This window comes from Coprinopsis cinerea (assembly GCF_000182895.1).
Source record: "Coprinopsis cinerea okayama7#130 chromosome 2 map unlocalized cont3.2, whole genome shotgun sequence".
Classification (NCBI taxonomy): domain Eukaryota; kingdom Fungi; phylum Basidiomycota; class Agaricomycetes; order Agaricales; family Psathyrellaceae; genus Coprinopsis; species Coprinopsis cinerea.
In genome coordinates, this window is record NW_003307543.1 from 681,004 (window position 1) to 702,933 (window position 21,930).

A 21,930-nucleotide genomic window follows, 5' to 3' on the forward strand; every position below is an offset into this window, starting at 1 on the left:
TAAAAAGAGAACTGATTATAGTTAGACATCATCGCACATAACTAACGCGCACGGACAAATAACGCACATACCACTCCCGCACATAACCTGTATCATAGCTGAACATTATACCCCATCACCCCTTCGTAACCTATTGAATTTGGGCAACATCTCCCTCAAATACTCGGCGTGTTTATGCCTCAAATCCGCTTCCTGAATCTTGCCTCTGCCACTCCATTTGCGTCTTTCAGCAGAGGGTCCGTAGACGACTGTGTAATCCTCCAGGACTTCATCTTCGATGGGTACGACGAGGCATCCGGCACCGATGACGCAGAACGAGGATATCCGGACTGTGTGGTGCACCCGGGAGCGAGTTGAGATGGTGTTGAAGTCGCCTACGCTGGGGCATTCGACGCCTACAAGGGGTGGTGAGGGGTGAGTGAATGGAACTTGGGTAAGCAGCACGTACGACACCCGATTTCGAAGAGGTTGTCGTCCCCTATTCGCATGACTTCTTTTCTCCTGTCGACCCGTCAGTTAAATTCCATGGCCCCTTGTAGAACCAGCGAACCTGTTGACAATGATAGTGGCCTCCTCAATGATACACCCAGACCCAATAACAATTGGTCCAGCAATCGCGAATATAGTGACCTTAGGATGCACGATCGTCCCTACTCGCAAGATAGGCCCCTTTAGCGTCTGAAATTCAGTCCTGGGGAGCACACACACACCTGCGCCAATCGTGATATCGCCTCTCATTTCGACATCCTGGCACACAACCGCCTTTGAATGGATAGTGAACTTGTCGCGACTGAAATAGAAAGGACATCGAGATCAGCGTCCAGCACCTAAAACAAGAGGAATAGTCCAACACATTGGTGGCATTATAGGCCGATTCTGCTAATCAGGTTTCGTTCGCCCTGGGGGTGGTGGTGGTACAAGAACAAGCGCCGCGTTGGCCGTGTTTGCCAACACCGAGAACTTTGACGCGACGGGTCGCGGTTTTCCTCGCACCACCACAGTTTGCAGACTCAGAATCTACCGCCAGGTTCCCCGAACCACAATTGGTCTTAACAATGGAGAAAGACGCACCATGGACGGTCGTCTATGGAACCCTAGTAACATGCAAGTCCGTCCTTAAACTCTCTTCCGCCAAAAACAGACAACTGACTGCATTCCGTTCTGTGGATAGCAGGAGTCAGTGCAGCCATAGCAGGCGCTGTAACATCTATGGCTGGTAAACCTCTACCAGTGGTCGCAGCTGGATTCGCTGGCGTCAACGCTGGAATGACCGCCGCTACTTTCTTCGGTGAGTTGGCCTCGCTTGTCCCACGAAAAGGTATTTATCGAGAATCCCAATAGGACTCCGAGAATTCATCGTCAGTCCTCTCCTGGTACACAACGCCCCCTGGCGCCAGTACGCCGTCCGGAGGAAAGAACGCGGTATACCCAAACCAGGCGATTCAGTGACGCTGGAAGAAAGCTCAGTAGCGGACATACGGTCCAACAAACTACTCGACACCGGAATAAGTGGGGCAGTCACTGGTGGACTGATGCGAGGATGGAAATGTGCGTCTTTTGTCTGCTCTTCCTTCACGGGTTATTGACCCGCTATCAGCTGGCCGAAAAGCAATTATCCCCGGCGCACTCCTCGCCTCTACGATCGCCCTAGGCATCCAATACGGCTTCAACTACGCAGCAGCTTCCCGTATCAAAAACCTCGCAGAAGAGAGAACTGCACCCCCACCTGCACCACCCACGCCCGAACAACTAGCGGAAGAGAAACTCAGCTGGCACGTCCGTCTTGGAAACCGGATAGTGCGGGCTTTCGGTGTAGAACCTATCAGCGACGAAGAGTTTTTGAGAAGGTTACGGACCGCGAGGAACAAGTACGAGTTGCGGATAAAGGAGCTGGAGAAGGAGATAGCGGAGGAGGAAGCGACAAAATCCGTGGAATCGCATTCTTCGTGAATGATGCCTCCTCCACAGACACGACACAATACTACACTACTATACTCTATTGCAATCACTGGGCTGCACCACCCGTCGTAATATCACCATTCCCACCACTCCTCGCTGGGCTCGGTTGCTTGTGCCAAACCTCAATAACACCCTTCCCGTCCTTCGTCAACCCCCCAACGATGATACGCTTATCATCGGCAACGAGCTTGTTGACCTTTTCCATGTTTTGGGTTTGCCCTTGCCAGAGCATTTTGAGTAGGATTTGACGGTCTTCCTCCTGGAAGACAATCTCCCATTGCGTGAGGATACCCAGCATCGTCGATGTCGTGAACACTCGGGGCTCCGAGAAACAGCTATCACAAAGGATAAGTGGATAATTTAGAGGAGATTGGGAGTGGATGGACTTACACAGACGCGATAGGTCCTTCGGCCGCGGCGACGGCAGCGCTCTCAGAGGGACTCAGGCCCTCCCACTTTTTCGTCTTCTTGCGGTCGGGACGCTTCTCCCCACCGATACCGATCCATAGTCGACCACAGGCCGTCCCACCGGCGATTACACCACTGGATGAGATTCCAAACGAGATGATGAATGGTGGTGACAAGGTTGCGTTGTTGTCAGTTGTCGCCCGGGGTGCTACAGGTTACGAATGATAAGTGAGAGAGCAGATGCAAAGTGACGCGTAACTTACGGATAGAGGCTTGCGATACAACTTCGCCGGTTACGAAGTCATGGTGTATGAACATATGATCATAGCCCGCAGACACGATATCCCTCCCTCGATCCGCGATAAACTGGACTGCGCCACAGATCTATCACACGAGCGGCAACGATGTCAGCTTCCCAAATTCAACCACCAAGAAATTAAACTCACACTCGTATGCTTCGTCTTCAACTTCTTCACCTCAAACGTCTCCAAGTCCACAACAGCCACAGTACCCGTATCGGTACCCAAACCAAGATGGGTTTTATTGTAATGCAAAGCAAGCTTGCTGATATTGGTAAGTGTCCTGTTCCCTCCCTCCAAAATGCCGACAAGAGGCGCAAGGAAAGAGCACTAACCTCATTAACGGCGTCATCTTCGTTTTCACCAATCGTGATCGTTTTAACCGCGTCTTCGAGGGTCTGGATCATTTTGGGTTGGTCGAGTTTGAATTTAGATATCTGTTGTTAGATTGAGTGGGGAGCATTACAATGAGAATGGGTTTCGGTAGAGTAAGGAAAGAGGAAGAGACGCACACGATGTCCATGCGCAACCCACGCATCCCGCAGCTCAGATCCAGGCCTCTTCATACAAATGATAGACGACACTTCGCCCTCCAGTCCCCTTATTGCTTTAATCACTTTACAACTTGAGAGATCGTAGACTCTTAACGAGCCGTCCACTATTGATGGAATACATCACATCTTCAGTAAAGGTGTAAAATCTGGCGAAATAAAAGAGAACGAACCAGATCCAGCATATAAATGGAAAGCATGCCCAAACGCCAACGAGGAAATCGCAGCTGGAGTAGTATACGTCTTCGACACCGCAAATTGGAACGCGAAATCCTTGGGATCTGCTAACATCTTCGTTGTGTTCTGTTTTCGTGTGGCCCGCTTCCTCTTCGACGCTATAGATTTTCCAAACGGCTGTGTCCTTCTCTATAGATGGTTGTTTTTTGGTGATATAAAGAGCACTATTCAGTGCTGAGATGTGGATGGCGAGAAGCGAAGAAAAGCAACTCGAGGAATCGATAATTCCATCATTGCACCCTTAAACGGACCGAACTGATCCAGCCAGTGATGGCCCTTGGCGCGGACGGGAACGATGAGGTCAACGCGCGAGGCTGGAATGACATGACATTGGTAAAGATTCAGAGGTTGACATGTTTGTAGATGGAAGCAATAGTTCAGTAAATACCACGGGTGGCTACAACTTGGATTGACCATGAGACGAGACTAGGCATAACAATGAGTAGAACGTAACACCATGAGTTTTTAGGGTAGACGTTGTTGGCTAACCGACAGTTGATACAAATCCAAAGCAAGTGATGTGCAGGATATGGGGGTATACCGAAATATGCGAGTGAGGAATAATGAGGTATGAGATGAAACGTAGCCGTAGTAGGTGCGGGTATAGGTCCATTTTGAGTCTGAGACGAGGATCATTCAAAAATCACGATTATGACGGCGCAAGGCAAGGAGCGGGACACCGTCTATCGCTCTAGTCAGAAGCAAGAACTTCGATCTTGCGATAGTCCCTTTGATGTGAGGGCATCGAAATTCCATGCCTACATACACAATGAAACAGACATCAGAGGAGGCACGAAGTCAAGGACGGGAATAAACGCACCTGTGGAAGAGATGCGGTACGAGAGCCTGGATAGTCCACATCCTGGGTACCTTGCCTTCCGGACAGACCTTGCAGATGAGGTTACATGTAGGCTCGATGCTGTAATGGAAGATATGACGCCGTCGATAGAAACCTCCCGCTTCGAAACGGTTGATAAAGTCGATGAAGTCGGTGCCTTGGACGGGTGTCTCGATGGAGTGACTGGCGAAGCAAATACCGACGTCAATAATCGCGACGGAAGCAGTGCAAATAACAGAACTTACGCTTTCTTCACATGCTCGATCGCTTCCTTGCGCATCACAGGCTTTTCGAGGTGCTCGGGGCAGTGATTGCAACCCCAATTCGCCTTCCTGTACAACGGTGGCTGCGTTTCCTGCCGCTTGACAAACTGCGTGGCTTCATCGGACAGGCGAAGCCAAGCGGGAATGGCATGGGAGTGATCTTCTTCCTTCTCCACCGCGTGCGAGACCTGGAGGGGGTTAAACAACTTGTTAACACCATAAATGACACAAAAGCAGGGCGAAGAACGTACACATTCTCTCCAGGTATAGGCCTTCCGTCCACGCAACTTCCTATGCAGGGTAACGGGACAGTTGCCACAGAAGAACCTCGCATCAATCTTGTCCAAGTCCTCCGGAGTAGCAGTCTCAGGATTGAGGCCCAACGACCGAATGATATTCGCCGCAGCTGCATAGCCAACCGAACAGAACTCCCATGTCGTGTGGAAATAGGACGGGTGGCTACCACAAATGTGTGCACACGCTGCATCCCACCCGATGATGGCAAGAGCAGCATGGCGCCCGGATTTACACGAGTGGCAGCTGAAGACGGAGGTGGCGAGGCTCATCCGCTGGTCCATTAGGACAGTGAGAGTCTGCTTCTTCGTCTCCTCCCTCTCTTTCTCCCGCTTCTCGATCTCTTCCGGCGAGAGCCCTTCTTCGTTCTCCTCTGGCGGATCCTGAGGCATCTCGACACCAGGGATAAGCTCGTACAGCTCTAGACGGCGTTGGTAGATCCATTCGGCGATGATTTGCGGGAGCTGGGCGTTGGCTTCCTCTATCGCCAATTCCTTGAGGTCCTCAATTCCATCTTGGTGAATGTAGTCGTTGAAGATATCTTCATACGAGACTACGTCTTCTGGGGGCAGGTACGCCCACTTTTCGGGTTTGAGCGTCTTCTTGTAGTCCTGGTACACCTTCTTGAAGAAATCTTTCCGCTCCTTCTTTAGTCGGCACCTCTTGTTGGCGAGGACCTTAGATTCGAAGATCGCCTTGTGTTGCTCGAATACTGCGACGTGTTAGATTGAATTATAGACTGGAACAGCAGGGCCTACTCACTTCTGGAACTCAACTTCATGATCTCCTCCACACGGAGGTAGAAGTAGATATCGGACGCCGAGGCGGAGGTGTCCCTCTCATCGTGTCCCATTTTCATGAGTCGGTTCGCGATCCTGGAAGCAAGGTAAGTAAATGTAACGAGGGTCGCGAAGATTGGGAAGACTGACCGTTCCGAAAGGCGCCGCTGGGTCTCTGATACCCTGCCAACGATGTCGTATGTGACTTGGTGTGCCCACATATTGAATCGCTGCGCGTTCTGAAGGGCCGTTCAGAAGTGACACTCCACCAACCATAGCACAAGAGGACATACAGAGTGAATGATCTGGACCTCCTTGATCCTTTCTTGCTGCCATTTCTCAAACACCTCTCCAGCCTCAGGAACCATCCCTTCGTCGATCGTGATGAACCATGTCGTAAGGGTCTTCAACATCTCTTCGACATCCTTCTTTCTATACCGCGCATTCTCCTCAGAGTCATATAGCGTCTGATATCTACGGCCGCCTGTATAGAACCATTGAGTAGTCTGTGCGCTGAAAGATGAGAGTAGGAGTGTACCCGATCGGTAAGTAGGAACCAGTAACTCGAGGATGATGTCACATTGGCGAGGGTGATCTTCGAGCATGCCCCGAACCTCGTAGGGTTCCATGAGGAGCTTGGTTTGGCAGCTGTCGCAATAATGCTCGTTGAAGGCGAAATCGAGAAGGGCGCCTCGCGCGCCACAAAACTATAGAATAATGAGGCTAAGGACATTAGCAATGAGAAGATCAATACTCACATCACAAGTAGTATTGGAGTCGAACAGCATTGCTGTCCAGTGGGAGCTGGATAGCGATTCGTGGATGTGGGGAAGCTCAGGGTGGTTCTGATACGAGGCTGTCCAAACTTTCTTCCCTCGGGATGTCTGCAGAAGTTGGTTGAAACATCGCGCTGCACGGGAGAGGTGAAGCAAGTCGAGGGGATGAAACAGCTCCAGGATGTCGAAGAAGAGCTCAAGAGGGAGGTCGAGGAGTTTCCGCAAGCTTCCTGGAACGACCTTGATGAAATCCTTCTTAGGGGTCCGGAGTTTCCTGAGGGTCTCGCCTCGAGGGAATGGCCCTAGTATCTCGATTAGCTTCTGAAAGGGCATGGATAGTTGAAGTGACTCACGATAGAAGTCGTAATTGGACGCAGACTCGTAGAAAGATGCTTTGTTTCCGCTGTGAATTACATCCGTCATAGCCAGGTTCTCGGCATCCATGGTGTAGAAAGGGAACTGCGATTCGATAGATTCCGGAGCCCAGACATGGTAGATGCCCGTGAAGACAGGACCGTGGTCGATTTCGCTCTCCTCGCTGAATGGAAACTCGGCTATATCGATTTCGAGGTCCACAAGCTCTGTGTGGGGTAAACGCTCAGCTCGCTGTATGATCTCTTGGCACGACGCGGAACCAACCTTGCAAGGGGAAGTTAACGTCGTGGAAAGGGAAAGGAACCGCATTCTCTGTTCACAGAAACGTTCAGACAAGAGTACCCAATTACATGTAATATGTATTGAACATACCTAGCTCGGACAGGTCCGCATCGGAGAACGGGAACAGCTCGGGAATGAACGCGAATACGAGTGACGCAGTGCTAGGCTCGGCGGCAGTCACCACGTCGTCGTCGTCGTCGTCGACCGATGATGGCGGCGACTCTTCGTCCTCTGGGCCGCTTCCAATTGACTCATCTGGGACTTCTGAATTGTCGACAACATCCGCAACGCTTCCTTGTCGCCGGCCACTTCTAACCTGTTGGGTCGCGGAGTTGACGATGTGGATCGGTACTGGCAGAGGCACCGTTTGGACATCTGCCATCGTTATGAGAGCGGTGGGATGGCCAAAACAGTTGAAAGTTGTTGAGCGCTGGTGGTAGTCGAAGTTTAAATGTTGTTAATGGTTGGAGGGAAGACACGAGCCAGAGACTGTTGCAGTTTGCCTAAAGCAGAGCGAGTTGATGGCTGGGGTTCTGCACTGCCGCTTAAATAAGGGGGACCCTGACAGGTCAAATGACTCAAACGTTGCCTGATTGACTCTGGAATATGGGCGCTACTCTTGGGCTATCTGAAGATACTTTGTTGCAGTGCTAGGACAGCTTACCCAGACCGCCAGGCCAAATTCCAGTACTAGGGCTTGAAGACGAGGGCAGGAGCCACTCACTCCCTTTGGCCCATTGAGCGAATGAAAGAGTTTGAAATTGTTCACAGAGGTGGGATACGCCCATCGACAGTCCTTAAAACATACGCGGTTGGAGACCACAGCAATTTACGACTCAATGGAGATTGTGGTCGCTGAACTCGCCCAAACAGGCCACGAGGCCTAGGTCGGCTGTGCGCAACCGTGACATACGCGCAATCTGAGTCGTTTATAGATACGCCGAGGGCATATGTCCCCGCTACAGCCACAAAGGGGGGCGTCGATGCCGCTGTTGAGATCCTCATGATCATTGCTTGGCACCAGAGCGTTCGCGCTTCATTATCCACACACCGACCAGCGACTGCATGTTCAACCAAAGCTTGAAGAAAGCTTGACGAAGCCCTTGCTCTCGAATCATGTCCCAATGGCTCTGGTTCACGAAGAGCATAAGCGGACGCTGCCTACTCTTGAAGATGTGGAACGAGTCATCCCGACGCGCCTGTCCAAGGCGGGATGGCGGATGGCGGGCGCTTAGTCAGTTGCCAGGGGCATTGAATCTGCGACTCCGCTGAAGCAATGTCAGGATGTCGATGAAATGCAATGGTTTGTAAGAAGGGGGACGTGCTCGCGTGGACCTGTGTCCTCTATCCGGCTTCGAAATGGATGAAAAGTATGGTCCTGATTAGAGTAAGAGCATCGTACAAGGCATAACGGCCAAAGCCCAGCCCAAGGTTTAGGCGCCCGTCATATTTCAGTTCCGTCGATCTCATCAAGGCAAACCTACGTATTTATTCCGTCGTAGCTGGACCGCCTCGTTCTAGATATTGTATTTTAGCTTCCCAAACCCTTCTAAACTGCGACGATGATCTCCGCCAACTGGTCCAGCGTCCGAAGTCTAGCTTTTTGGGACACCGTCATCGAAGCTGCGCTTCCACCGGTTCAAACCAGGTCATCGCCCTTTATCAGGAGAAAGGCCGCGCTGAATTTCTTCTCGGAGCAGAAGAATAGGGAGAAGAGTCTGCCGATGATGGAGTCATGAATGAAGTGGGCGGAACATCTGAAATTGCACCGATGCCGATCATCGAAAAGGAGGCGCTCAGAGAGCGATTAACAGTCCCCGTCTCAAAGCCTCCACATGTGGTTTGAGGGGAGCTGTTGTTGAGATCCCTGGATTTAGAGCACGCCCAAACCCAACGTGTCGAGCTGGTATGCCAACTCGAGCCAACACACCCCGAGTTCGAGGCGTTTCGCTGATGCCAGACGGTCCGAATTCACGCACACTGGGCCAGAATTGTTAGAGCTACAGGGAACTGCGGCTCCGCGAGGCTGAAGCGCACGGACTTTGAGAAGGACGAGGCTGTCCGGCGTAGTATGGAATGTTGTTGAGCGGGTCTCTCCAGTGAGAAGCGGAGCAACGTCGACATAGGATACCAGAGGGCCGAGCCTTGTTGACAAGGAGAGGGACGGACACGGACGTTGGCCTTTGAGCCAAGGCCGCCTCTTGGAAAGCCCAATTTAACTTACCGTGTTGTTTCAATGCATTGAATCGATGTCCTCGTGCGTCTTTTTGAACAAGATACACGCGGATCCTTCAATTTCGCAGTAGTGTTGGCGGTGGTTGGTGCGTTAACAGTTAAGGAGTCGGTTTCAAGTGGGCCGAGAATCGTTTCCTTGGTCGTACAAATGGAGAGAGAATTCCAGAAGAACCTGAAATCTAGAGAAAAGACGGCGTAAGGAGGCAAATAGTCCCAGCTGAGAATCTCGAAACCTTGGAGGACATTTAAACGAGTGGCAGTTGAGATTGACCGTGGTCTTGACGGGTTGGCAAGCTTGAAGTGGCTGACCGGTTGCAGTGGTTTTGTGACGCGGATTGAAATCGCCTTGCTCCTCGCGTTTCAACTTTCAACCCCAGCCACCACAGCGTCCCGCGCTTCCAACGATGTCTTCAGGGTCCAATCTCCCCCGTAGAACGAATTCGACTACGACCTCGACAGTCGAATGGTCTCCACGTTAGCGGATGGAAAAGGAATGAAAAAAATCGAAAGGACGCAACTGTACTGATTGAAAGAATCGACTACGACATGGAGTAGATGGCAACCAGTGGAAACCGACGGCTAAACCGTAGAGTTTCAAGCTGGAACCTGCTGGTCAGAGAGTCAGTCAAAGGTAAAGTCCGGTATTCCATCTCAATGCCATAGAATAACTGATAGACCTGGCAACCACCCGCAGGATCACACCAGCAGAGTGGCACAGTTGCTTTGGCGAGCTCCTGCAGAAGAATCAGCATGGCGGATAATCTGGAGAAAAATCCCTCTGTAAATGTGGACCTCGTCAGGTTCCCGTCGTCTGAAGGCGGGTCCCTGTCTTCCTGGTGACTGCGCAACGCCAGACACTCCTACACCGCATCAAGGGGAACCTCTAAAGGAACAGCAAGAAAGAAAGAAGAAACCTCTGTCAAATACAACAGCGGGGAAGCCTTTTTTTTAATCCGACTCTTGAGGATTTGGAGCTTCGAGGGAGGAGGCTGGTGTCGCGAAGAGCGAACACTAAACCAAACCAAAGACCAGTGATGCGGAGCAGATAAGAGCGGCGAGTGAGATAAGAGCGATGAGCGACAGATGCAGATGAAGGCTGAAGTGGTGTATTGACGAAGAGGTCAAGCTGAGGAAATACAGAGGGATCTACCTAGCTTATATACCTATTCTACAATCTACATAGCCGCGATGAGTCAAGATGACGAACAGATGGTGAAATACAAAAGAACTAATAAGGAGAGTCACAAGGCTGCGCGAAGGCTGCGCGAAGAATAAAGAAGACAATAACAGAGTAACGAGGCAGTGCAAGAATGGAGAGAACGATAAGACGTAGGGCGAAGGGCATAACGAGGCAGTGTTCCATGGGAGAAAGTGTCCGTGTCGAGAATAAGAGCAAAAATAAGAATAAAGAAAAGGTGATAAGGGCGATGAAAACGATAAGATAAGATAAGATAAGGGAAAATAGGGGCTCGTACTTGCTGTTCACGACATTACCCCCCTTCTAAGCTTCATCGTCCTCGATGATCACTGGTAGGCGTCGTCCAAGCTCCCAGTCGAAGTCGGTAGGCGGTGTGTCCGTGAAGTTCTCAAGCGAGCGCCAAGGGAGAGAAGCGAAGGTGGTGGCTGAGATGCGGCGGGGTGCAGAGGGGTGGCGCTGATGGAACTCCTTGACAGCGTCGGGGGCATGCTCCAAGTTCTCTTCCGGTTCCCAAGTATCCTCTGTTGATCCGTAGCCCTTCCAACTGACCAGGTACTCCAGCCTGCGGTTCTTCCCTCGTCCTCTCCAACGACTGTCGAGGATGTCGTGAACCTCGTATTCAAGCTCCCCCTCCAGTTCAACAGGCTCAGGCGGAGGTGGCAAAATGCCATTGACATCATTGCCTTTCCAGGGGGAGAGCTTGTCAACGTGGAACACAGGGTGAATGCGGGAAAGGGATGGGGGAAGTTCAAGTCGATAGTCGAGGTCGCCAATTCGTTCGATGATCTTGTAAGGGCCGAGTTGGAGATCGCCAAGTTTCCGAGTAGGAACTTTGATCTGGATGTCCTTAGCGTTGAGCCAGACATAGTCTCCGACCTTGAACTGGTGAGCCGATCGCTTGCCGGATTCGTACGAGTCCTTCTGTTGCGCTTTCTCAAGACGTAAGGCGGCTTCGGCATCCTTGCGGACCTCTTGAAGCTGTTGGATGCGTTCATCGACAGGGCGGAGATCGGTTCGTTTACCGACAGGGATGTTGAAGTGAGGGGTGTAGCCGTAAAGGACTTCAAAGGGGGATCGGTCGTGGGCAGAGTGGATTCGGGAGTTGATAACGAATTCGGCCATAGGAAGGTGTTTGTCCCAATCATCTTGTCGGCGGCTGACGTAGAGGCGGAGATACTTCTCGACTTCTTGGTTGGCTCGTTCAGTTTGTCCGTTGGCCTGAGGATGGTAGGCAGTGGTGAGGTTTGACTCGATGCCTAGACGCTTGAGGAGGGTGCGCATGACCTTGGATAGGGATCACCACGGGTCAACCCGGGGTTTTCGGAGACCAACCCCAGCCCGACCCCATCCAAAACCCGACCCCTCGTCTAGGGTTCGGGTCCGGGTCGGGTAATTTAACGGGTTAGGTAGGGTATCGGGTTTTCGGGTCAACCCCTCGGGTTCGGTCGGGTTTCAAGGGTCAAGTCGGGTCTGGAGGAGCACAAACATTGTAGAAACTATATCTAAGTACAGTAAAGAGGTTTAATCTAGAAATAGATACGTTAGAAAACAGTGCTATAGTCTAGTCGTCAATATCAGAAACATCAATAGAGTCCCACCCCTCCTCCAAAGTAATATCCTCGTCACCCTCAAGTTCTGCCTCATCACGGACAACGCGGATAACGTCACGGTCCTTGATGAGACCGGCCATACTCCAATAATGGAGGCACAAAAGCGCCCGGGTGGTTTCGGCAGAGAGGCGGTTCCGGAGATGTGAAAGAATGATACGCCCTCGGCTGAACACCCGTTCAACGTCGACCGAGGTGGCTATTGACGTGGAAAGATCTCAGATCTTTGGCCGTGATAAAGCTGGGGTAGACGTACCGGGGATGGATAGGTAATCCAGCGCCATCCGAGACAAGCGTGGATAGACCGTGCTCTTCTTCGTCCACCAACCCAATGCATCATCCACCAGAGGGTCAGCCTCCTCAGCCAAGTAGCGCGACAGCTCGTCTTTGAAAGGAATGTTGGCGGTGGGAGCTGCAAGAGCCGGCAGAGTGTCAAACATATTTTTGGTCTTTGGGCGGGCCTGGGGATTTATCGCAAGTTAGCATGCAGAAGTAAGGGGGGAGAGACAACTTTGAATGAAGCTTACATGGGGGTCTTTACCGGTAACAAGCCGCTCAGTCTCTTCCGGAATATCGATGTCCATGTCGCTGTACGAGCGCTGAAACTCTTCGCGTGTGATCGTTTCGGCAGTCTTGATCCAGTCGGAAGGCCAATGTCGGTCCTTGAAGTACTCGAGTTTGTAACGCGGGTGGAGGACTATGAACAAGAAAATAATCAGAGGTAATACATTGGTGAGTTAATCAACTTACCCATGGCAATGCGGTAGGTCTCCGAGAAATCTGTCTTCTTGTAGTACCTGTTCAGGGTCTTCTTGGCTAACGAGCACGCAGCACGGATAGAGGGAGAGAAGGTTGTTGAGTCGATGACGTGGTCAGTGAGCACGTCGTCGATGTGATCCATGGCCGGGATAACCGTAGGCAGACTGGGTGTCGAACGCGAGAAGTAGAGGGTGGCGTGCTTGAAAACCTGCAGATACATGTCGTCAACAAAGGTATCCTAATACAGACAGGACCGATAACCCACCTCGAGGATCTTTGTCAACTGATCCACAATCTCCCACTCCGCAGTCTTGAGTTCGTATTTGCGCAAGCCAAGATCTTGATCAGCTGTAATGGCTGCAATGGCTCTGCGATACTCCAAGGCGAAGGCGAGCATATCGAAGGTGGAGTTCCAGCGTGTCTTGACGTCTCGAGGCATAACCCGATGATTGAGCTTGAGTTGGTCGAGGGTTCGGTACCATTGCGGCAGGAGGATAGTCGAGGAGTTGACGATTGAATAGGCGAGTTTTCGAAGCTATAAGGGATCTATTGTCAGTACATGGTTTGTAAAATGCGAACGAATACACGGGACACACCTTGGCAATGGTCAGGCGTACTGGAAGCACGTCACGCGCGAGTTGCTCGCGTTCGGCGACACTCATCTCGGATACCTGGTCCACCCACCCTTCAACACTGCTTTCGAGTACGTTCTGGATCTGTTCCTCCGTCATATCGAAGTCGTCCACAGCCTCCTCAAGTGCCAAACGTGCACGGGTGTCAGCCTCCTCAACCTCGATGTTGGCAACAATAGCATTGAGTTCTTGTTCGGCACTGGTAAGAGTGTCGGTAGTGGTGCTCTTGGCAGTGGGATCGAAGACGGAAATAATCGATTTGGCGGTGAGGTTGGTGACGTGGAGGAAGCAACGCGTGAGGTTTGCATCACCCGGGAATGCTTCAACGAGCTCAGCGAGCTTCGTGATCATAACACCATTGTTTGAGGCACTGTCGCATGTAACACCGAGGATCTAAGCAGTGGTTAGCGTCATCGAAGAGGCGATAGGGACTTAGCAAGCATACCTTGTGTTCAATACCAAATTCCTCTAAAATGCGGGCGAATTCCGTTGCCAAAGCAAGACCAGTGTGGGAGCGAGGGAGCTCAACAAGGTCCAGTAACAGAGAGAACGGGTGACCGTCACGTTCGAAATGAACCGTAAAGGCCGCGTAGGCGTGATGGTTTGGTGATGTCCAGCAGTCGGTGGCGAAATGGAGAGATCCGGGATGTTCCTGGATGCACAGAGGGTCAGACTACGTCAACCAAGGGAACATAATGTAGAATACGACGCACCTGAAGAAGCTTTGCAATGCGAGACCGAGTACGTGCAAAGACACGCTTAGTGTCTCGGATAACAGTACTTGCCGATGGGATCCAATAGTGCGGGCGACCGGTCTTCATGAGGCTGCGAAATCCTCGATCGTTGACAATATTGAATGGGCGCATGCTTTCCGATACCCAGCGAACGAATTCGGCGCTGATTGAGAGTTAGACGGTGCACGACAAGCGTTATAAATTGAAAACATACCGGGTTTCTACCTTGGTGTGAGGTTTCACCGAGTAAGTGACCTTTCCCTTCCCTTTCCGCTGGAAAGCGACGGTGATGGCCTCCGTGTTAAGGACGCCACCATTCTTGAGTTTTATCTTGCGGACAGCGTCGGCGGTGGTGTACTTGTCGAGGGCATCAAGAGCAACCTGCCCGAGGCATTTGGCGACGTGCTGGCGAAGATTTTTGGTGGAACTGGCATCGCGGGTGTCCTGGAAGCGGTAGACGAAACGTGAGGGTCCTCGACAATGGTCTGCTGCGCATTCGAAGGTGTGGCAAGGGCGATCGTTTCGTTTTCCAACGATCGGGGTCTTAAAATACCCATAGATGGGCGCGTTGAACTTGGGAACTGACAACAGTCAAGCTGTCAGTTACATGGGCGCTCTCCGCAACGGACCTGTCACTCACCTTTAGCCTCCGAGGGTGGAGTCTGACCCTCTCCCTGGTTCGCATCATCTCCCTCCTCATCCGGCTCGCTCTCTGAATCGCTCGAAAGCTCGATAATTGACGATGCGTCGGACCCGGACTCCTCCAAGAGGTGGGATGTGCCAGCAGCAAGACTGTCACCAACCGATGAGCCGTGAAATTCATTCAGGTCAGTTATGGAAGTCCGACGTCGCTTTTTGGGCGGTGATGGAGCCAAAGAACCGGTGTCGGAGGTTGCCCCAGAAATGGATGTAGCCTTGTTCTTTCCGTGACCTCGTGGGTTTGGTTTGAGGGAGCTGGTGAGTTTTTTCGTAACCTTGGCGGCCTTCTTGACGGTTTTTGATACAGATTGACTTGCGTTCTTGACGGTTGTCTCGATGGCGTCAAGTTTCCGCTTGGAGGCGACCAGAATACGACCCGACCGTGACTTTTTAGTGGTCTCGGTGGAGATAGAAGGGGTAGGACTTGGGCGCTGATCGCCCATTTTGCTAGCGGCGGACTTAATTCGCTCCCGAGTACCTCGGGGTTCTGTGTACATGCCGGCTACATGTGAGCGGACTAAAACCTTAATTTTGAACTGGATAGTTTTTCATTTCGGCTCGAACGGCGCTGAGGCAAAAACCGAGTGTGCCATCAAGCCGGACATTGGTCCCAAAATGGGGTGGAAACCCCTGAGAACCCGAGTCCGAATCGGGTTTTGGCGCGGGTCCCAAAAGGGCAACCCTGGCCCGACCCGCGCTCGGGTTAACCCTAAAACCCTATCGGGTTGGGCAACCCTTGCCTTTCACTAACCTTGGAGGCAAACTGAGGACCGCGATCACTGATGAACCGGAGTGGGAGGCCGTGGAGGCGAAAGACTTCTCGGTAGTAGATGTCGGCAACTCCTTCGGTGGTGATGTCCGAGGTGCAGGGGAGGGCGTGGAGAAGCTTACTGTAGTGGTCGACAAAGACGATAATGGCATCATGTCCACTGGCCTCGGGAAGCTGGGTGATAAGGTCGACTCCAACAGTCTCCCAGGGACCATCGGGTATCTCTAAGGGCTGAGTCGAGGCACGGGGGTGCTGGGTGTGTTTCTTCCGGGCGCAGATGTCGCAACCTTCCACATATTTCTTGACAAAGGCTCGCATAGTCGGCCACCAGTATTGTCGTTCGACCCGCTCGAGAGTTCCGTGTATGCCCGGATGGCCAGAGGTGGGATCGTCATGGCACTGCTTGAGAACGTCGCGCCGAAGTTCATCGTCAGGGGGAACGTAAACGCGACCCTTGTAGTAAACAAGGCCATTATCCTCCTCCCATTCGGCGAGACCAGAGGTGAGACGGCGGGGACCTGTCTTGCGGAGCTGAGCGAGTCCATCCAGAACCTGGGATTCTCGGGCGCTGGCCTGCCGGATACGATCCTCCAAGGGGTTGACGGCCATGCTTGAGGCAGCGAGTTTGGCGAAAAGCTCAGGTTTGAGCACCACTTGCTGCTTGTTATCCTCAGCGTCGGAGACCTGGTGGATATCGAGGCGAGAGAGGGCGTCGGCTTGGGTGTTGGATTTTCCAGGGCGATGGGTGAGCGAGAACCGGAAGCGGGAAAGGTAGAGGGCCCAACGAGCTTGTCGACGGCTGAGGTCTTGTGCGGTGCGCCAGTATTCGAGGTTGGAATGGTCGGTGACGATCTCGAATGGTTCAGGGAGTCCTTCCAGGAAAGTGACGCCAGTCTTTGAGAGCTTCGATAATGGCCAGCATCTCCCGGTCATAGATCTCGTAGTTCCGTTCGGCGGGCTGCATGGAGGCGGATCGGAATGCAACGGGGTGCCAGAGACCGTCGTCCTGCTTCTGGAGAAGGGCTCCTCCAGTGGCAAAGCCGGAGGCGTCGACTTCAATGCGAGTGGGGCGGTCAGGATCCCAGAGTGCCAGGATGGGGGCAGACGTGAAGGCGTTGCGGAGGGTGTCGAAAGCCTGCTGTTGGGGTTCGTTCCATTGCCAGGGGACGTTCTTCTTGGTGAGGTCATTGAGCGGTCGGGCAATGGTGGCGAAATCCTTGATGAAACGGCGGTAGAAATTGGCGAATCCAAGGAAACCTCGAACAGCGCGGAGGTTGCGGGGAACATGGCCAGTTGCGGACGGCTTCGACCTTGGCGGGGTCCATGCTGACTTCGCCCTCACGGATGATCAGCCCGAGATATTCGATCTCCTGACGTTCAAACTCGCACTTTTCGGGTCGGAGGTACAGATCGTGCTTCTGAAGGCAATGCAGGACTTCGTGTACGACTTGTCGGTGCTCGTCGAGTGTGGCCGTGAAGATAAGGATGTCGTCCGAGATATACCGCAACCTTTCCTCCAGCGATGAGATCCGAGAAGATCGAGTTCATGAGAGCTTGGAATGTCGCCGGGGAGTTGGTTAGGCCGAAGAACATGACAAGTGGTTCGTAGAGTCCCTGGTTGGTGGCAAATGCAGCCTTCCACTCATCTCCTTCCTTGATCCGGATGTTGTTGTAACCCCAGCGAACATCGAATTTCGTGAAGTACTTGGCACCGCGGAGTCTGTTGATGATGTCGGAGACAAGAGGGAGGGGGTAACGGTTCTTGACGGTGATCTCGTTAAGCTTGCGGTAATCCTGAACAAAGCGGAGCTTGCCATCCTTCTTCTTGACGAAGAAGACCGGGGAGGAGAGGGGAGACTTGGAGGGTCGAATGTACCCCTTCTTGAGGTTCTCGTCGAGGAACCGATTAAGCTCTTCCTGCTCGTTCTGAGACATGGGGTAAACCTTGGTGCGCATGGTAGCCGGGGCTCCGGGGATCAGATCGATGGCGTGGTCCCAGGGTTTGTGTTCGGGTAGGCGATGCGACTCGGACTCGGAGAAGACGGAAGCGTGTTGGCGGTACTGCGGGGGAACCATCTCCTCGAAAGTTTTCTGGGGTTTGGCTTTCTGAGATTTCTCGGCAATTTGTTGGGAGTAGGTGAATCCTGCAGCGCACCAAAGTTCGTCACCCGTTTCCTCGATCAACCCTGCTCGTAGCCATTTCCTGCGAGTGGTTCGGTTGGCACTGATGCGACAGAGGGGTGGTCCGACCGGTTCTGGTTCTGGTTCAGGAGCAGGGCTGGGGCTGGGAGTGGGGAGTACCGGAGAAGGATCAACCGTGGTATCAATCTGTTCCAGGATGGCGTCGCCAGAGGGAGTTCCTCGACTGGGAGGGTGCGCGTCCTCGTCTGGAATCTCCTCGATCGTGACACTAGAGACTTTGGAGGGGACCTGGAGGGTGCCGTTGCGCCAATCGATGGTGGGGTTGATCTTTCGAAGCCAAGGGAGCCCAAGGATGATGTCCTCGCCTCCCAGATCAGCGATAAGGAAGTCGGTCCATTCAGAGTGACCATCCACCGTGAGCTCCAGTCGTGCGAAATGAGTGATACTGCCAGCCTGGTTAGGGGTACCGTCGATGTTGAGAAGTCGGATGGGATGTCGGAGAGGGAAGGTGGTGATGTTGTGTCGATCAACAAAGGGCTTGTCCAGGAACTTGCCTGTTGCGCCACTGTCGACCATTGCCGCGGAGTTCGTACTACGGTTTCTGCCTCTGAGCCTCACGTTCACGCGAAAGTGTGAAGAACCGGGGTGTATTTCGCGAATGGAGCTAATAGTACATGAGCGGATAGAGTCATATTCGGAGACAGCGTACGGAGGAGCAAAGGGTGCCTGCGTTGCGGCAGGGACGGGCACCCGCTTCAAAAACCCTGATGGAGCCTCTGGAGTTGAGCCAGGAGTTCGAGTTGTTGTTGTTGAGTGGCCGAGAGCGAGGCGAGGGTGGGGGCAGGGGCAGGGGACACAGCGGGGGTGGTGGCGGCAACGGTGGCAGTGGCAGCAGGGGCGGGTTCGTCAAAGAGGGAGAAGGGTGCTTCTTGGGTGGCGGCGACACGACGACGTGGGGGTCGAGAGAGCCCTCGTCCGGGTGGGAATCCCATGTACTTGTCCTGGCAGACGGTGGCGGCATGTCCCATACGCTGGCAGTAGTTGCAGCGTAGCGCTCCATGATTCCCATCCTTCTTCCAACTGGGGTTGGTGTCCGGCCCAATTGGTAAAGAACTGGAGGAAGCGTCGGGCGTCTTCAGCCTTGCCGTGGAAGGGCTCAGGCGCCTTGACCGGGCTCTTGCTAGAGGCGGTTTTGGCGGCTGTAAGGTGGCTGACCAGGGTAGAAATGGCGGTGGTGAGCTGGTTTTGCTGTTCCTGGAGTTTCGCGAGATCGGCGGCGGACATCGTGAAGTCGTCGGTGGTTTGGGAAGTGGAAGAGGGTAGAGTAGTTGGTTGGGTGGAAGTGGGAGGTTTCTGTTCTGAGCTTGGAGCGTCAGATGTATCCTCCAACTGCCGAGAGGTGTGGAGAGGGGGATGGATCGAGCGAGAAACGAAAGAGGCGGGGTTTGTCGGTGTAGAGCGGCCGGAAGAGCTGAGGCGTTGTGCGGAGATGAGGGGTGCGGATGCGGTTAGAGCGGAGTGGAGGGTATTGAACGGTGGGAGGGTGTTTTCTTGTTCGGGGGATGCTGATCGGACGCTAAGGGACTGGACGACTTCTTCTTCTTCTTCCTCGTCGTCGTCTTCTTCGTCTTCTTCGGGGTCGGTGTCGGGATCTGGAAGCTTGAATGAACCGGCTTTGGCAGCGGGGGAGGTGTTTGCGGAACGGTAGGCTTGGTACGGGGTTTCTGGAGATTCGGCGGCGGTGGGTTGCGTTTCAGAGGGCGGAGTCCTGGGGTTGTTGCGGGCGAATTCTTCAACTGCTTGCTGATTAACGGGGGACGGTGATTCGGCGTTTAACTTGAGGGAGTTGATATAGACCCAGTCGTGTACGGAAGGTTCGTGGTAACGGTTGGGGCAGGGCTGTTCAGAGCAAGCGGTCCAACGGTTGAGGCTTGGTAGATGGACGTCTAGGACGATGGGGTGACCGTCGCTGGCCCGAACGACAAAGTGCGGCTTAAACAGACAGGAGGTGTCTTCCGGTGTGGCGGAAATCTTGATCGGAGTGCGGGGACCAGAGTTGCCAGAGAGGGACCTGATCGGCAGGTCAACCAGAAGCCAGGGATGCGGATGATGCAGGAGCAACGATCGGCGTTGCCGGTGTCACAAGGGTAGCTTGACCTAATGTCGCGAAGAGCGAACACTAAACCAAACCAAAGACCAGTGATGCGGAGCAGATAAGAGCGGCGAGTGAGATAAGAGCGATGAGCGACAGATGCAGATGAAGGCTGAAGTGGTGTATTGACGAAGAGGTCAAGCTGAGGAAATACAGAGGGATCTACCTAGCTTATATACCTATTCTACAATCTACATAACCGCGATGAGTCAAGATGACGAACAGATGGTGAAATACAAAAGAACAATAAGGAGAGTCACAAGGCTGCGCGAAGGCTGCGCGAAGAATAAAGAAGACAATAACAGAGTAACGAGGCAGTGCAAGAATGGAGAGAACGATAAGACGTAGGGCGAAGGGCATAACGAGGCAGTGTTCCATGGGAGAAAGTGTCCGTGTCGAGAATAAGAGCAAAAATAAGAATAAAGAAAAGGTGATAAGGGCGATGAAAACGATAAGATAAGATAAGATAAGGGAAAATAGGGGCTCGTACTTGCTGTTCACGACAGCTGGAGGGAGAACCCAGGAGGATTTGGTCGCGTGTTCATATCAGGCACCATGGGTTCCAAGGTGGGTCTGAATCAGTTTGGGCCAAGACATCGTCACTGAACAACGCAGGAGTTCCTTTTCCAGCACATGCATCGTTCGGAGGGCCTCAAGTCTCAGCGCTAGAGCACCCTTTTCTTGTCGGCAGGCAGGCGGGCAGTGACACAGTTCCTCCGGTTTACAGTCTCGGTCACGCCATTGAGAGCATCATAGCGACATTCATAGTGAAGGACACGGGTAACCCGCGGGTAAATTTACCCCTACCCGTACCCGTACCCGCCTTTACCCGTACCCGCAACCCGACGGGTATTCTTCACAAAACGAGCCCAAGAACGTCCAAAACGGACCAGAAATGAGCGAGATATGCTCAATTTACTTAAATCAAGCGTAACCCGCCCATTTTATGGCCGTTTTGGACGTTTTTGGGCTCGTTTGAAAGGGGCGCGGGTACGGACACCGTTACCCGTACCCGTACCCCCGCCTACCCGTACCCGTAACCCGCCGGGTATCGAAAACCCGTGTCCATCACTAGACGTTCAGTGAGGGGACTACCTTGGAACGGCTTCCGCAGCCATTTCGCGAGTAGCAGAAATGTTCGTTACCCTGTTCGTTCTTCTCGTCTTCGCTGCTTGGTCTTGCTGCCTTCGTCGAGTTGCTGCACACTAGGCCGTCGGGGCCAGAAATGGGCTCAGTCACACAGGTTGCTCGTACCGCTGTACATTCATGTCAGTCATGGGGTTTGGAAAAAGAAGGCCGAGCGGGGACTCACCAGGGACCGACGCCAGCGTCGGTATCACGTGATGTCCGCCGAATCCGCCGCGTCGGGCCCGACTCCCGCCCTATCCCAACGCCGACTCTCAGTGACTCGAGTGCCAGTTCAGGGCTCACAATGGGGAGGGGTGTATGTTGGAATTGCTTCTTCATGTCACCCTCCGAGTGACAAGGTCGGAAAACCGCATGTAGAATCGAGAATGACCGTTTTTCTCGAATCCCGCCCGCCCAGGCTGTAAAGACACGAAGCTCGAAGGCGCCCTCCCTGCGTCCTCCATGGGAAGGAGATTCATCCAAGCTGCGTGAATACACAGGTAGCAGCGCTCCAAATCCCAGTGGAAAACCGAGCGACCTCGGCACCCCTGCATGGAAGAGACGTTCGAACGAAGCATAAAGTCGAGTGCACCAATTTCTGCAGTATTCCAAGACCGTCCTCTCCGATGGCTAGGTCAGTCCCTTGACAACCTGAAGCCGTTATGAATGCCCGAAGCCTCGTCAATATGAGCGCAATGACCGACTTTCCGTCAAGCACGTACCACAACCCACTCAACACCAACGGCGACCCAACTCCCCATCGTCATCGCCATCCCACTTCATAGCTCCAGCGCCCACCTTTGGGCGACAACCA

The 21,930-nt window shown here is 53.0% G+C and overlaps 4 protein-coding genes across 4 annotated transcripts; 1 reads left to right on the forward strand and 3 right to left on the reverse strand.

Annotated features, from left to right (window-relative positions):
- Window positions 1–105: 105 nt before the first annotated feature.
- Window positions 106–738, reverse strand: CC1G_12648 (hypothetical protein; the record flags this gene model as incomplete). Its single annotated transcript, XM_001832882.1, has 4 exons — window positions 106–395; window positions 449–501; window positions 551–650; window positions 711–738. 4 exons carry the CDS (start codon window positions 736–738, stop codon window positions 106–108), a joined length of 471 nt encoding a protein of 156 aa, XP_001832934.1.
- A 471-nt stretch (window positions 739–1,209) lies between these two features.
- Window positions 1,210–1,950, forward strand: CC1G_12649 (hypothetical protein; the record flags this gene model as incomplete). Its single annotated transcript, XM_001832883.1, has 3 exons — window positions 1,210–1,288; window positions 1,342–1,548; window positions 1,598–1,950. 3 exons carry the CDS (start codon window positions 1,210–1,212, stop codon window positions 1,948–1,950), a joined length of 639 nt encoding a protein of 212 aa, XP_001832935.1.
- Window positions 1,951–2,005: 55 nt separating this feature from the next.
- On the reverse strand, window positions 2,006–3,508 carry CC1G_12650 (hypothetical protein; the record flags this gene model as incomplete). The annotated part of the gene is made up of 7 exons (XM_001832884.1): window positions 2,006–2,294; window positions 2,350–2,575; window positions 2,631–2,751; window positions 2,814–2,927; window positions 3,002–3,103; window positions 3,179–3,324; window positions 3,391–3,508. 7 exons carry the CDS (start codon window positions 3,506–3,508, stop codon window positions 2,006–2,008), a joined length of 1,116 nt encoding a protein of 371 aa, XP_001832936.1.
- Window positions 3,509–4,145: 637 nt separating this feature from the next.
- CC1G_12651 (hypothetical protein) lies at window positions 4,146–7,499 on the reverse strand (the record flags this gene model as incomplete). The annotated part of the gene is made up of 12 exons (XM_001832885.2): window positions 7,152–7,499; window positions 7,044–7,091; window positions 6,758–6,985; window positions 6,387–6,706; window positions 6,167–6,335; window positions 5,922–6,112; window positions 5,779–5,867; window positions 5,612–5,724; window positions 4,807–5,561; window positions 4,538–4,743; window positions 4,275–4,475; window positions 4,146–4,212 (listed from the first exon to the last, which is right to left on the reverse strand). The coding sequence occupies exons 1-12, from the start codon at window positions 7,441–7,443 to the stop codon at window positions 4,146–4,148; spliced, it is 2,679 nt and encodes an 892-aa protein (XP_001832937.2). The 5' UTR covers window positions 7,444–7,499.
- Window positions 7,500–21,930: the final 14,431 nt, after the last annotated feature.